Source organism: Homalodisca vitripennis, chromosome X, assembly GCF_021130785.1.
Source record: "Homalodisca vitripennis isolate AUS2020 chromosome X, UT_GWSS_2.1, whole genome shotgun sequence".
Lineage (NCBI taxonomy): Eukaryota > Metazoa > Arthropoda > Insecta > Hemiptera > Cicadellidae > Homalodisca > Homalodisca vitripennis.
This window is the reverse complement of record NC_060215.1, coordinates 157,148,859-157,166,532: the sequence shown is the minus strand read 5'-3', so window position 1 is coordinate 157,166,532 and position 17,674 is coordinate 157,148,859. Positions and strand designations below refer to the sequence as shown.

General features: G+C 37.4%; 1 protein-coding gene across 1 annotated transcript in view; it reads right to left on the bottom strand.

Annotated features, from left to right (window-relative positions):
- Window positions 1-17,674, bottom strand: part of LOC124370054 — a 122,215-nt gene that overhangs the window by 19,424 nt on the left and 85,117 nt on the right. Inside the window, exon 2 of the mRNA XM_046828374.1 lies at window positions 15,277-15,312. Within this exon, the coding sequence (XP_046684330.1) occupies window positions 15,277-15,312 (36 nt within the window). The remainder of the gene's footprint in view (window positions 1-15,276; window positions 15,313-17,674) is intronic.

The following is a 17,674-nucleotide window of genomic DNA, read 5'->3' as shown; positions in this document are numbered from 1 at the left end:
TGTGTCCTGTGTCGTACTTTCTTATATACAAAATACCGATGTCAGTTTGTAATACTGACACGTACCATTGACATGTCTTTACTTGTGACAATCCAAACGGTTTCTGTGTCCTGTCTCGTACTTTCTTATATACAAAATACCGATGTCAGTTTGTAATACTGACACGTACCATTGACATGTCTTTACTTGTGACAATCCAAACTGTTCTGTGTCCTGTCTCGTACTTTCTTATATACAAAATACCGATGTCAGTTTGTAATACTGACACGTACCATTGACATGTCTTTACTTGTGACAATCCAAACTGTTCTGTGTCCTGTCTCGTACTTTCTTATATACAAAATACCGATGTCAGTTTGTAATACTGACACGTACGATTGACATGTCTTTACTTGTGACAATCCAAACTGTTCTGTGTCCTGTCTCGTACTTTCTTATATACAAAATACCGATGTCAGTTTGTAATACTGACACGTACCATTGACATGTCTTTACTTGTGACAATCCAAACTGTTCTGTGTCCTGTCTCGTACTTTCTTATATACAAAATACCGATGTCAGTTTGTAATACTGACACGTTCTCAAACATTACTGAAGTAAGGCCTTTTTCTTAAGAACTTTTTATAAGAATAAGAATAATTTATTCACATAATAGAACTCAAAGGTTTTCTTTCTGTGCAAGTCAAAACATCAGTATCAAAAGTAATTATAAAAAAAGCAACAGAACAGCATACAATTTAAAGGTAAACAACAATAAATTCTTATAACATTTTAAAGTTATTCCTACTGCAAAAAACATCGGCCTAATCAAGACATGGGTATCACGAGAGCCTCGCGGTGACTGTAGAAAGCCTTCCCGATCAAGTAAGTCTTTAAATAATTTTTGAAACTGTTTAAATTTGTTTGAATTTGAATTTCATTTAGAAGTAAGTTTTAAAGTTTAGGACAAAAATTAAAAATTGAGTTTTGAAACGGTCTGAAATTATGTAATTTCTGTGCCGTGTGGTATGATCATGATTTAAATTTGGAAAAAGATTTTTATTTTGATAAACAAAAATTGTCGAATGAAAAATGAGAAGGGAGGCCAAGGTAAGGATCACACTAGATCGGAAACGCTCTCTAAAGCTCTCATCTGATCTCATTCCCCAGACGACCCTCAACGCTCTCTTTTGAAAAGTGAATACTCTAACAAAGTTGGTGACACTAGAAAATCCCCAAAATATTATTCTGTACCTCAGATTTGACTTACAGTAAATAAGCCTAAGTAACCCAGTTTAAGATCTTGTTCTGAGGCAAATGTAGAAAGGCACCTCAGGGCGAATGTAGCTGAAGTTAGGTGCTTCGACAATGTGTTTATATGAGTATTCCATTTCATGTCAAAATCAAGATGGACCCCTAAGAAACTTACACAAAAAGTTAATTTCTGTAATATGAAAAGTTTATTCTCTTTATAGCCTGCCGCCTGCCAAGAGTCAAATGTATATATATATATGGGGAAATGATGGTTTTTTTATGTGTATACATGATTTTTTACGGGTAGCAAATATTTCTGAAATCGATTCATATCATAGAATAATAAAATAACTCAATTAATCATATGTCAGAAATTAAGTCAGCTGTGCCTAAAGATTATTATGTTTTTGCGTCATTTGCCCATAACTTTTTCTGGAAACGGCAAAGAGGTTTTTTCTTAGCGTCTTTGTGTTTATATTGAATAGACCTTTAATATGACATGTCACACGATACGGGTTGTACGGTAGGTCACAACGTTTCGAGGATTGGAATCAATCATCTTCGTCAGGTTTCTTTTAATTTTTGGCTGTAAATTACCATCTTAACCTTAATTTTGACCGTGTGGTCCAAAAATGTCGGCATTGGTCACATTGTGGAGTTGGCCATTATCTTGAGTGTATAATTTTATAAATCACTAATTGAAAAGTTTAATTTTTAAAAAATTTTAAATTGAGCAGATTTTGTCATTCACGGTAACCGGTAATTGTTCGTTTCAACGCGCAATCGTCAGACTATCCAGAGCGATGTTGCCTCGTAGTGACAGCAAACTAACACAGTACAGGACTGCTCAGAACTCTCTCCGTACTGTGACAACTGATCATTCCGACTACTGAGAACGATACATTTTGTACAGGTTACTTGTCTGTAGGGAGAATACTCCAAACCGAAAGTACCCGGTACAGGTCATTGTTACAGATAATTTTACGATACAGATACTATACAGGCTTACCGCCGTTCCTGGTACAAAGCACTCGGACTAGTTTACCAGTAGCAGTAACTGAAACATGTACCTGTACCATTTAGGAGTACATTTTATACTCGGTTCCTGCAGTACCAGGTACAGGTAGAAATAGTAAGAACCGACCTATTTTTCGTGGCAAAATTCAAATATTTAGGATTATGAAAAAATTAGTATTATATGTCCAGTGCCGTGTATTTTGTGAATTAAAGTAGTTATAAGGTTTTAATTTATATAGGCTATTTGATTGTGATTTAATACAAAGTTCCAACATAAATGTGATTTGTTATCGAAAATAGGCTATTATCGATTATTTTGAAATAAAATGCTCTTGTGGGAGGGGGATAGGTTCCTGACACAGCAACCTTTACTGCAGTTAGCGAAGAGGGGCCAGGTATCCCGAACCCAGCTTGTAGAGGGCAGTGGACCTGACGAAGAAGGAGAAAAAGGAAAAGAGAAGAGGGGAAGAAGAGAGAAGCTGCAACCCCTGTGCAAGGCAGGGATGAGCTGCACCGTCCCGTGGGGCAAATAAAGCCTAAGACAAAAAGTCTCAGGTCTGAGGCGATCCTGATCGAGACCTTAGGAGGGCGATCATTCCCTGAAGTCCTGGGTCAGATGAAGAGCGAGGCCAAGCCGGAACAGACTAAGACCGTGATAAAGTCCATTCGACGGACCCAGAAGGGAAGTATTACTCGAACTGGGAAAGTCTAAGGACAAGGCAGGTTTTGCTGCGGCTCTTAGGAACGCTTTCGGAGACAGGGAATCGGTTTGGGCAATTGATCTAGAGTCTTCGGTTAAGATCCCCGACCTGGATGACCTTTCGATTGAATAGGAGGTGACGGAATCCACAAAAAAGCCATTCCTGAATTGACCCGGGAGGCACGGATTTAGGTTCGGGTAACAAAACCGAACAGGAGCCGACAGCGAATGGCGGTCGCTGAATTAGGTGAACATTTTGCTATTAAGCAGCTGAGTCTCCCTAATGTGAAAGTCAGATGGGTTAACTGCGGACTCAGAGGTAGAGTGGTTGTCTCGAGATGTTATCGATGCCTCGGGTACGGGCACTCTTCTCGAGACTCTTAGAGACTCGACCGGAGTAAAAACTGCCTTCGGTGTGATAAGGACATAAAAGAACCAATTGCACTTATAATCTCTCCTGCTTCCTCTGCAAGAACACAGAGCAGTAACTCGTCAGGGCATCTCCCCGGTCTGAACAAAAGCTACACTCGAACAGGCAACAGGCAGGGTCCATTAATTCGTATCCTCCGTTGTAACACCTGGAGATCCAAAGTGGCTTATGATCTTATAAATCAGCTTGCCCAACTCGGTGTTGATGCACTTCTGTTGAGTGAGCAGCAGTACAGGGACAGGAATCCTAAGTTTTGGGTGACCGACTTTCAGGTACTGCTGGATTCTGGGCTCGTAACACACAAGAAGTATCGATGCAGTGTCACGGGTGTGGCTGAGGTTTTGCCTGAGTAAACTGTAGGAAATTAGTGTTTCATAGTTACTATATCACCCACTACGAGGCCATCCAAGACTTCCACGATAAATGCTCAACATGGATGGGCACATCATGATTGAGGGAGATGTCAACTCTAGGGCTGTCGAGTAGGGAAGACCTTCTGAGGGAGATGTGAACACTAGGGCTGTCGAGTGGGGAAGACATTCTGAAGGAGATGTCAACGCTAGGGCTGTCGAGTGGGGAAGACCTTCTGAGGGAGATGTCAACGCTGGGGCTGTCGAGTGGGGAAGACCTTCTGAGGGAGATGTCAAAGCTAGGGCTGTCGAGTAGGGAAGACCTTCTAAGGGAGATGTCAACGCTAGGGCTGTTGAGTGGGGAAGACCTTCTAGTACATCCCGGAGATATATATCCTGGAATTGCCGCCAAGGCCGGGCTCGTTGCCCTAAACGAGAGCGACACACCTACCTTCTGGCAACCTGGGCAGAGATGCACAGACCCCGACGTGAAATTTGCGTCTCCGCTAACGAGAATCTCGAGATGGAGAGTTGTTGAAGAATACACTGGTGTTGACCAGCAATATATCGTATTTGGTGTATATAACGCACAACGCAGAGTACCCACATCAGGGGAAGGCCCACAACACTGGAAACACTATAAGCTGGACGTGGCTAACCATTGAAAAGTTGGAAACCTTTGTTCTCTCTCTGAAAAACAATAATGCCCCTGGTTCAGATGGGGTTTCTCTTTACACCCGAGGTTATTGTTGAGGAATGCAATGCTGCCTCTTCGAGGGATTCTTTCCTTCATCTTGCAAAATAGCTTGGCTCGTGTTCATCGGCAAAGGGATGAATGATAGTGATCTGCCATCACCCAACAGACCTCTCTGCACGTTCGATACTGCGGGTAAACTCTTCGAGAAATTGATCTTCTCCCGCCTGGTTGCTGGGGACCTGTGCCCTCGTCAATACGGATTCAGAAAGAGGTGGTCAACAATCGACGCTGTCACTGAAGTGAAACTGACTGTAGTAAAAGCTGAAAACCACAATTACTTATCCCGTGGAGTGGTGCTACTTATTACGCTTGATATCAAGACTGCTTTTAACTCGACGAGGTGGATTGATATGTTGGATGAGCTGAAAACCGACTTCCACAACTATTCTATCTGTCGCGGCTCATCGGAAATTGTCTGAGTTCTAGACGGTTGTCTACACCACAAAATACGGAACGCGGAAGTACCTGGGTGTAATGGTGGACAGCAAGTTGGGTTGGAGGGACCAGATCTTCCGAACGGCGGACAGGGCTGCTAAAGTGTATACAATTCTTAACTCGCTAATGGCCGACGTAGGGGGACCTAGGTCTAGCAGAAGACGTTTGTTGATGCCTGCAGTCCATACATACAATCGAGTCCGACCACGGGTGGAAAGACCTGCTGGTAAGGTCCACTTGGTGAGGTGGAATATTACCTTACCCAGTTCCTCAAAGGTCACGGTTACTTCATCGACGAACTTGCATCGGATGTGCAAAGCCAGAACTGTATCTATTCTCGACGACATGGAACAAACTTTCTTCCGCTGCCCGCATTGAGAAAGACCTCGCCTGGATGCCACTTGTTCATGTGTAGACACGGTGTTCGGAAAGATGGTGGAGGGGTAGGGAAACCGGAATAGCGCTTCAAAATTTGTCCAGGGAGTCCTCCAATTGAAGAAGACTTATCTGGACCGAGAAGCGGGCTAAACCTATGACAAAGCTTGTAATGGAGAGAGCCCTATGGGTGCAAACCAAATTTAGGCGTAGCCTGAATCAATGTGAAAAACAATCCCAGGTTATATTCTCAAGTAGTAGAGCAGGTTTTTAGTGGGTAACATGTGGGTTCTATCCCGCCGCTTGGAGGAGTCCCACACTACAGGCTGGCCACCTGTATGAATAAAGGATTTCTTGCCCTCTCTAAAAACACTTGTTCCTGGGTACGAAAAAAGTTAATTTCTGTCTGTCTGTGTCCGGACGATGTCTTAAAAACAAACTCACATATATACTTGACATTTCACATGATACTTCATTTCTATATAAGGAACACTGAGTTAGATTATGGTACATGTCACTCCATGGGATTTTCCTGTGTGTTAAAGAATATATTTACATTGTTCTTATGGGTAACCATGATGGAAACGAGAAAATAACTTAATAAATAAATTTGTAAGACAAACTGTGGTAAATGAATATTATTCTTCCCGTCATCATGGATTCTCTGGCTTGTGAAAGGATCTTATCAAACAACATATGGGGTAGGATCGTAAAGTACGAGTTTGACAATACTGACACAAAAGTGCTGCGGTCACAGACAAGATTTCAGCCTGCGATATGTATATAACTCAGGTCAAAAGTTCGACATCTTAGAACGCTCAGCCAAAGGCACTCTCTCTTGTTTGGACACTTCGATGCGTATAGATTAATCTTATATGATTTTAATTTTTTTTACTGAAACTAGATAGATGTATTAAACTGTCATATATATTATATATTAAAAAGCTTCTTTCGTATTTTACATTTTCTCTCGATTTTTGTCTTTTATATAATTACAAACGTCTTTGCAGAATATAAAATCTATACACAAATATTGATTTGAAAATCTTTATAAGAACATACACAAGGTTCATTCAGTAGGACAAAAGAGTTATATTATGTTGATTTTCATGGTGTAAAAAGACTTAGATGAACGAAGACAGTTATGAAAACTGCCGCATTTTCTATAAAATCTCTGCTACAAAAAATATCTATTTTAAGTTTAAAATTTTCGTAGATATTTTGAAGATACGAGGAGAGAATTCTAATGCACACAATGGATATTAATTAAAGTATAATATATAATTAAAGTAGAAGAAATAAATACTCTGGGACACAGTTGAGAACTCAATATGTTTACCTCTGTTACAGTAATAGTAAACCCACAGGTGTTACAGTTAGAACATTATTGACTTTTAAACTAACGCTAAACTCAATATAACTGGTTTCTTACACAGTTATTGTTAGTTTACTTTGTACAATTGACCACTCTACTGAATTAAGTGGTTAGTTTAATTTCTTAAACATTAAACATTTTATTCCTTTATATATTTTATTATGGGAAATAAAATTAATTTATTCACTTGGAATATGTCAATCAGGAGTAGCATTCAGGTGAGAGAAACATTTGCTTATTGAACAAGAACAATAACGATATTAACTTATGATCTTGTAAGCACCACGAGTATACAACTATGTCACGTTTGTAAGACAGTTTGAAATTTCCATTCATTAACAAAATTAACTTCAATAGAAAATGAATGGCGCCGCTCGTTTACAACTATTCAAACCACAAACAAGACACTCACTAATTCATGGTTTCATGTACCTGTACCTGTACCAGTAAAGAACTTGTACAGTCAAATCACAAACAAGACACTCACTCATTCATGGTTTCATGTACCTGTACCTGTACCAGTGAAGCACACATACAAACAAATCACAAACAACACACTCATTCATGGTTTCATGTACCTGTACCTGTATCAGTAAAGAACTTGTACAGTCAAATCACAAACAAGACACTCACTCAATCATGGTTTCATGTGTACCTGTACCTGTACCAGTAAAGAACTTGTACAGTCAAATCACAAACAAGACACTCACTCATTCATGGTTTCATGTACCTGTACCTGTACCAGTAAAGAACTTGTACAGTCAAATCATAAACAAGACACTCACTCAATCATGGTTTCATGTACCTGTACCTGTATGAGTAAAGAACTTGTACAGTCAAATCACAAACAAGACACTCACTCAATCATGGTTTCATGTGTACCTGTACCTGTACCAGTAAAGAACTTGTACAGTCAAATCACAAACAAGACACTCACTCATTCATGGTTTCATGTACCTGTACCTGTACCAGTAAAGAACTTGTACAGTCAAATCACAAACAAAACACTCACTCATTCATGGTTTCATGTACCTGTACCTGTACCAGTAAAGAACTTGTACAGTCAAATCACAAACAAGACACTCACTCATTCATGGTTTCATGTACCTGTACCTGTACGAGTAAAGAACTTGTACAGTCAAATCACAAACTAAACACTCACTCATTCATGGTTTCATGTACCTGTACCTGTACCAGTAAAGAACTTGTACAATCAAATCACAAACAAGACACTCACTCATTCATGGTTTCATGTACCTGTACCTGTACCAGTAAAGAACTTGTACAGTCAAATCACAAACAAGACACTCACTCATTCATGGTTTCATGTACCTGTACCTGTACCTGTACCAGTAAAGAACTTGTACAGTCAAATCACAAACAAAACACTCACTCATTCATGGTTTCATGTACCTGTACCTGTACCAGTAAAGAACTTGTATAGTCAAATCACAAACAAGACACTCACTCATTCATGGTCCCTTCTACCTATACGTATACCTGTAAAGAACCTACACAATCAAATCACCTTGACCTGTAGAGTAAAATCACTAACAAGACATTACTAATTAATGGTTTCATGTACGAGTACTTGTAACCATAAAGCACCTATGTAGTCAAATCGCACACACACACACACACACACACACACACACACACACACGCGCGCGCGCGCGCGCATGGCATGGTACTGTGCTCTGATACTTCCCCTCGCAATGTTCCCCATCAGTAATAACTTCGCTTCACTGTTTAAACTAGATGTCCTGTATAATGGCTTGTACTCTAGTAATGAAGGAATCGTTTGAAGAAAACCAAAAGAAGAGACAAGAAAAAGTTGATGTCCACACAATCAATCAATGAATTCTTTATTGCAAAAACATAGTTTTATATTTATAGCAAACGTAAGTTTTTTATAACTAAACCTTTTTAATGTACACTTCATAAAATCTCACTCAGACATACAATTCAGCATTCATTCATTTTCCACGCACTCGCCAATTTGCCCACCTCCAGCGACGTAGTTAATCTTCTGATTGGGCGGTCTCCCATTTACATTCCAAAAACTCGTTGACATCATAAAACGCTTGTGATGCCAAAAAGCGCTTTAAATGAGTTTTGAGCGCCTTGGGCGTTTTAGCATGTTTGATCCAATTCGGCAGCTTCTTGATGAAATGAACACCTGCCCGTGAAGGCTGATGTTCATAAACCACCGTTCTTGTTTACCAGTTCGGTAGCTATCTCTGCCTCTGGTCTCATACGAATGTATGTATCGGCCACTTGTCTTGACACATTTAGACATACAAAACAGAGTTGTTTGAAGGTTTCTCTGTAAGACTCTGAAATGCAAATGTGCAATTAGTCGCATCGCTTGTTTTTGCAATTGGAACACTCTATCGACTGGTTGTTTGCACAAGCACCCCACAATACCAATCCGAAGCAGATTTGGGGGTAAATCAAGCCATAATAAGCCCTCATCAGAACTTTAGTAGGGCAATATTTGGCTGGAGACTTCAAAACATAAATGCCTGAGGATAGTTTGGCGCAAACATGGTCAATGTGATCGTTCCATGTCAACCCTCGATCAAGCTGTATTCCAAGGAATTTCGAGCTGTAGACTTCTTCTACTATGTAATCTGCTATCATGACGGCAGGGCCACACTCAGAGTCTACAGGCCGCAGAGCAAAGTTGATGACAATGGTTTTGGATTTGTTTGTTTTGAGATTACAATGTCATCACCACGTAATGTTGTGATTATGAACCCGCCTAGTTCCCAAACTAAGTAGCTTTAATCCGAGATATTAATTAATATTTAATCGAAGAAAAACACTTGAATAGAAGGGTTAAGTAGGCGCAAATATAACTTCTGTCAAACACAACATAAGGGTTCTCTGTCTTATAGTGGTTTCATACTTGCTCCCAACAATACAATTGGTTGGCAAGGGCCCAGAGGCGCGTTAGTGTAATTAAATTTTATTATTAGATAATGTTTAAATATTATTTCTCTAACTTAAATTAATTAAAAATTATATTAAAAACAGATTTTGTTATAAAATGTAATATATGCACAAAGCTACTGTGTATATTCTGTAGTATAAATACTGTTTTTATACACGTTTAGTGTTGAAATGCTTGCTAAAAAATGAAATCTTTTATACACGATCCTAAAGTAGGTTGGACTTCTTTACACAACGTAGTTATGGTGGGAAGCGTTGGAGCAATGCGAATATCGAGTTCAGCTCCGTATCACAGAGTTCCGCGTGCTTTGGGATCGTGTCTAAAATCTCGTAGCGCACTCCGTTGTGCATTTGATGAGACAATGAGAACTCCTATTCATCCGGATTGCACTCGATCTGGTGGCCTATGAGTCTCTGACATTGAAAGGGTGCAAATAGTGAAATGGAACTGACCCAACATTCGCATTGAACGGATCCTTCCGACTAAAGCTACGCTAATGTTGCTGTCAGAGATATTCTGTGACAACTGTTAAACCGTATTTTTTGTGGGCGGGTTTATACAATACTTAGCGTATTATAACTGTATGTTGAACAGAATTTTATATACAACGCCTGTTTTATAGAAACTAAAACACGCACTAAAGAGAACATTTATAATTCATAATAACTTTTAAATAAAGTTTATTTTTAAAACCTAACTGAAAGCAGTTGTTTTACTGTATTTCGAACATATTAATTTAGCCTTAACTTTTTCTACGAGCATCAGAAAGTTGTGGTTACAGCGAATGGGGTTTGTGAATGATCAATGAGAGATTGAGGAGGAATAGAGTAAACCTCTCCAACGCATTGCTTGTACTTCAACACCTCACTCATCCTCACTGATCCGAGTGAGAACCATAGGCTTCCACAGTGTCTCAAAACTCACATAAAAACTAACTGGAACTGTCTTAAATTTTAACCTGAACTTCATACTGTTAATGTATCAGACATATGATTTGAAAGAAGGTACTCGACATTTTCTAAGCCATACATTACAAACACTGTGTTAAGGTAAGAGAAAATGTACAATGTATTCTTTCAAACATTATGCCACTGTGGTGGTGCTGTGTAGTTGCCATTGTCACTCCGAAGCTTAACAACATCTTTACAAAGTGTGTTAATCCTGTAAATCCACAGATATCCCGGTATTACAAACGGTGGCCGTCACATTACGGTAATCCCGTATTTTTCACAGCGTCCTCCCGCGCGCCCACTTGACAGTCGACAGCCCACTGCCTCACAACTGGTATGTCCGACTATCGATATCATAATAGATACACGTTTTCGTGTAATAGAAGCAATATTACTACGTTTTAATTCTGTGTCTGATGATTCAAAAATGCAGCTTGTTTAATGCTATTTCCAACGCAGTATTTACTGTACTCGTCGAGTTTAAGTTTGCAAGTCTTAATTTCGACTGGTAAAAGGAAAGGTTGTATTGGGACTGAAGGGAGGAGCGAAGAATTCTCCTGATAACTGGCATCGGCTTGGATAATCGATGTCATGAACAGAATCTCAAACCTTGATACCAACATGCTAACCAAATCGAACATCAGTTCTTTGCATCAAACCTTAAGAACAGGTTGCTATTGGGACTGAGGCAAGATGAGAAGAATTCTCCTGATATCTGTTATCGGCTTGGATAATTGATGACATGAACAGAATCTCAAACCTTGATACCAACTAGCTAACCAAAACGAACATCAGTTCTTTGCATCAAACCTTAAGAACAGGTTGCTATTGGAACTGAGGCAAGACGAGAAGAATTCTCCTGATATCTGTTATCGGCTTGGATAATCGATGACATGAACAACATCTCAAACCTTGACACCAACTTGGTGACCAAAATAAAGAGCAGTTCTTTGTATCGAACATTAAGAGCAGGTTGGTATTTAAAACTGACCAGCAGATATAGCCTTATGTTTTAAAGTGCAACATCCAGGAGAATTCTTGTGATCAGTTTAATGGAAAGATCGATGTGGTATAGGTAGGAGTATGTTTAAAATCATTATTATTTATTTTCCAGTAGAAATAGGTAGATAAAGTTTACTATCATCAAAGACATCGATACGCGGTAGATCGTAGATAAAATTCACTGTTAACGTCAAGATGCTGGGTGACACTTAGCAGAGGTTGGCAGAAGTGGTTGCAGAAGAAGATTCAGTAGATCGTAGATAAAATTCACTGTTTACGTCAAGATGGTGGGTGACACTTAGCAGGGGTTGGCAGAAGTGGTTGCAGAATAAGATTCAGTAGATCGTAGATAAAATTCACTGTTCACGTCAAGATGGTGGGTGACACTTAGCAGTGGTTGGCAGAAGTGGTTGCAGAATAAGATTCAGTAGATCGTAGATAAAATTAACTGTTCACGTCAAGATGGTGGGTGACACTTAGCAGTGGTTGGTAGAAGTGATTGCAGAATAAGATTCAGTAGATCGTAGATAAAATTCACTGTTCACGTCAAGATGGTGGGTGACACTTAGCAGAGGTTGGCAGAAGTGGTTGCAGAAGAAGATTCAGTAGATCGTAGATAAAATTCACTGTTCACGTCAAGATGGTGGGTGACACTTAGCAGTGGTTGGCAGAAGTGGTTGCAGAATAAGATTCAGTAGATCGTAGATAAAATTCACTGTTCACGTCAAGATGGTGGGTGACACTTAGCAGTGGTTGGCAGAAGTGGTTGCAGAATAAGATTCAATAGATCGTAGATAAAATTCACTGTTCACGTCAAGATGGTGGGTGACACTTAGCAGTGGTTGGCAGAAGTGGTTGCAGAATAAGATTCAATAGATCGTAGATAAAATTAACTGTTCACGTCAAGATGGTGGGTGACACTTAGCAGTGGTTGGCATAATTGGTTGCAGAAAAATATTCTCTTGGGTTTAATGTGACACGATCAGATCCATGTTCGACAGATCTGCATCCCAGTTATCCCCAATTAAACTGTCGACAAGAAAATAATTTGTGTTTCATAAAGCCTAGCGCTTTAATTGTCGTTCCAGTTTCCAAATAATATACACGCTTCATGAGAAAGGGATAAAGTAATATTAATATGTAGATACTTAATAGTGTGTATTATGACTTGGCTATGATAATTTTTACATGCAACTGGTTTACATACAAAGGTGGCGGTAGCAGAGACACAAGACTGCGGTGACACTGCCGAGAATGTTCATCGTCTAAAAGACCTGCTGTAATAATATTGCAATTTCAATAATTAAGTACTACACGCCTATAAAGTTCATGTTCTCTCACACAAATTTATTAAAATAAAAGTTTTAACTTTACCAAAGTTTGTAGTTTACTGGAATGGAAACAGTTATATTGACTATTATGTGATGGTATTATTTCTAAACAGTTTTCTGTATTAAATAGTTCAATTTAAAAAAGACCTTTTCACTATTTAGAATTTTTCATTTTCAACATTTGAAAAATATAGTAAATAGTTCTAACAAATATAGAAAGATTTATATTATTACATTTCACCTCTTGTGTTATACGAAATGGTTAACAATTGGTTTTCTTATGTAAGACTTTTTAAAGTTTAGTGTAGGCTAAAAAAATAAACTCTGTATCAAATATTCATGTATTCTATTTTCATACTCATTATTTTATGTATTAGTTACAATTATTATTACTTATTTAACTGTCTGTAAACGAATTATGTTCTTTTGTACATTTTCTTGTAACGATTTTTGTGTTTCTCTGAACAAAGAGCGAGGTAAATTTAATGTCTGAGGTAACTTTAGTTGGCTCTTCTGCACTCATGTTATCAGATTACACACATCTGTTTCTGCCGTAAGTGTAGCAACTCATTCAACAAAAGCATTACGTGTCTCTGGTTTATTTCCTGGGCGTTTTTGATAGGTTGGACAAAATTATTAGGGTTTATATTGTTTGCAGTTATAATAATTGAAATACTGTATTACTTTAAAAAATTAAGTTAATAGTGAGGGGGTTAATGTTTTCTTCCTTTTCGAGATAATAATGTAATTCTGTAATCTATTGCATCTCTTTGTAAAAATAATATTCAATTATATATATATATATATATATATATACATACACATATATGTATATTTTTAAATGCATTCAAATATAATTTTAATTCAATAAGCAAATGTCAAGGAAGCTAGCCAGTTAAAACAGAATTTATGGGTGGAACGATTTTAGTTTATGCCTGTCCACTAACAGTTTTGCTTGAAAATACTTAGGCTAGTAGTCGAGTAAAGAAAAGTAGGTATTGGGGATAGTTTGGGTGGTGTTATTAATACTTTTCAACATTCTGAAAAATGCCGGGTCGAACGTTTTAAGAATATTTTTTTTAATTGATTGAAAACATAAATTTTCTTATAAATGAAGTCATTATAATTTAAAAAGTAATTTAAAAGTTAGAAGTCATTTAAAAATTACACAAAAACACTCATGCATGCTTATTTTACTGTAAAAAGGCCAAAGTTCTTAGAATTTTTTCTGGGCGGACACAGCTACTTTAATTTGTATGGATGAAACAATACTACTTTGAAATGTTGGCAGCCGTACAGTTACAATATTCTATGACAAATGTAGAAAGATACAGTGTACAGGGTATTTACTATACACTTGGGCATTACTAAACTTGAGGAACACCTTCCCAGAGCTATTCTAGGGCTCAAACTAAGGCTTTTTATTCAAATGAACTTCAATTTTATTCGGTACTTACATGAACTGAATGTAAATGTCAATTTTGTTTTCTTTAACAACGTGGAACATTTGTAACTCTGTCCTTACTTAAACAAAACTTACTCTTTTAAATTAACATTCTTGCCCATTAGTTATTAGAATTATGCAATACAAGCTAAAGAAATAGATTAGTTACTGTAAATATTACAATTATTGCTTCAGTTTTTAACAAAACAGTTCTACCACATATCACATTTATTAAGTTTCCATAGATAAGTTTGAGTAACGAAAAAATATTGTTGTTCAGAAGGGAAAACTTTCTCGTGCCCACTGGAAAGAATCTCTTATTCTGACCTCTAGATTACCTCCTGAAAGGTTGCTGTGGGTTCAGAGTAATACTCTGTCAGTTTAATATTTAAATTCTATGGGAGTTTTTTGTATTGATGTACAAATCGTAGCACTACCTAGTGTATTTTAATAAGCACCTTCCTCTTATTTTCTTCCGACTGTAGCACATACAGAGAATACCGAATATACTGAAAAATTCCGTAACTAGAAATATTGTATTCTAGTACTTCAATCAGAATTCTCATCTTTTCAGCACACGGACTTGATACATTAGATATGCATATATCTTCATATTTGAACATAATTAAAACACTTGAAGTGGGTTATTAATCTGCGCTAAGCTATAACAATCCACATTATTACACTATACTCACAGACAGATAGTGGTTATTAACAACCAAGGATTGCTGTTTCATACGTGCCTGCAGCAGTATTACGGCCATAAAGACAAACATGTAATTTTGAGGTTTTCACAGTTTAACCACAATAAGATTGGACGAAGAGATTTTAACCGCAAGACCATTTGCATTGTGACCATTCATTCTTATATTTACAGTAAAAATAAGGTTTTATTTACTTATTCTCGTAAAAAGTACTCACCTCCCCAGCAGGAGTGTCCATAGCTCAGGCAGGATCCTGGACAAAATAATACAGATATCATTATTATTATCATCAGCAAATTCATGTACTTATCCATAGCTCAGGTGGGACCCTAGACAAAATAATACAGATATTATTATTATTATCATCAGAAAATTCATGTACTTATCCATAGCTCAGGTGGGACCCTAGACAAAATAATACAGATATTATTATTATTATCATCAGCAAATTCATGTACTTATCCATAGCTCAGGTGGGACCCTAGACAAAATAATACAGATATTATTATTATTATTATCATCAGCAAATTCATGTACTTATCCATAGCTCAGGTGGGACCCTAGACAAAATAATACAGATATCAGAAATGCTGGGAACTTACACGAAGCTAAATAAACTCCTATGCCCATTAATACTGAACACTGATCTGGTATGTCAATACTGATATAATAACTAATGACAGTATAACTATTGTCTACAGAATCAGCGTAAACAACTATGTTTTGCTGTATTAAAATCAATGTTAATGTGTTTAACTTTAAGGTATATAATTTATCCATTTATAGCGTACTAAATATTTTCCTGTGATATTATGTACACCTTTTAACAAACTTAATTCCAGTGTTCTCAATGAACTACAAAAATGAGAAGTTTTCAGATTTTTATAATCGCTATTAAAAATAAGTTTTCGAAATAATAAATTAAAAGTGAATGTCCTGGGAGTGAAACAATTTCAGATGCCTGTGTTGTATTTTGAAAATACTGTTCCAAACTACTACAGGTGTTTGGGCACAAGGTAGAAGTTACTTACAGGATTATATTTGAATATATATTTTACATATTGTTGTAATACGAAATTATTACTTAAGGAACTGAAAAATAATTTCCCTTTTGGGAAGTGCCATAGCTGCAGCATAAATGAAAACAGTAATGTAGTAATAGTTTTTACGACATAATCAAATCTCATCTAATTTAATAGTGTATAAGAAAACGACTGATAGCATAGGTAAATCATATATTTCAGAGTGATTTATAATTTATTATTATGTAGTAAACGAAATAACATGTTTCTTCGGAAAAGCAAATATACCTCCTTATCTATATTATTTTTATTTCATATTTGAAATCTATAAGTGTGATGATAGTTAAATTATTATTCGTAATCATAACTTAACACAAAGCTCTTTAAAGCCAAAAGTTCTATAGAAAACAGCATTTCTCTGTTTAGACACCTAAAAGAAACTTACTAAAATTTTAGATCTTTTCAAACTTCCTAAAAATACTAGTTGATGTATAGTTCAGGGTTCGGTATGTACTGTACTGTAACACATCGATAAGTGATACTTTTGTAGATGTGCAGCCCTAATACACGAGAGTGCGGTAGGTTAGTGTTTGGTCGATAAAACATAAAGACTATTTGACGTATAGTTCAGGGTTCGGTATGTACTGTACTGTAACACATCGATAAGTGATACTTTTGTAGATATGCAGCCCTAATACACGAGAGTGCGGTAGGTTAGTGTTTGGTCGATAAAACATAAAGACTATTTGACGTATAGTTCAGGGTTCGGTATGTACTGTACTGTAACACATCGATAAGTGATACTTTTGTAGATATGCAGCCCTAATACACGAGAGTGCGGTAGGTTAGTGTTTGGTCGATAAAACATAAAGACTATTTGACGTATAGTTCAGGGTTCGGTATGTACTGTACTGTAACACATCGATAGGTGATACTTTTGTAGATATGCAGCCCTAATACACGAGAGTGCGGTAGGTTAGTGTTTGGTCGATAAAACATAAAGACTATTTGACGTATAGTTCAGGGTTCGGTATGTACTGTACTGTAACACATCGATAGGTGATACTTTTGTAGATATGCAGCCCTAATACACGAGAGTGCGGTAGGTTAGTGTTTGGTCGATAAAACATAAAGACTATTTGACGTATAGTTCAGGGTTCGGTATGTACTGTACTGTAACACATCGATAGGTGATACTTTTGTAGATATGCAGCCCTAATACACGAGAGTGCGGTAGGTTAGTGTTTGGTCGATAAAACATAAAGACTATTTGACGTATAGTTCAGAGTTCGGTATGTACTGTACTGTAACACATCGATAGGTGATACTTTTGTAGATATGCAGCCCTAATACACGAGAGTGCGGTAGGTTAGTGTTTGGTCGATAAAACATAAAGACTATTTGACGTATAGTTCAGGGTTCGGTATGTACTGTACTGTAACACATCGATAGGTGATACTTTTGTAGATATGCAGCCCTAATACACGAGAGTGCGGTAGGTTAGTGTTTGGTCGATAAAACATAAAGACTATTTGACGTATAGTTCAGAGTTCGGTATGTACTGTACTGTAACACATCGATAGGCGATACTTT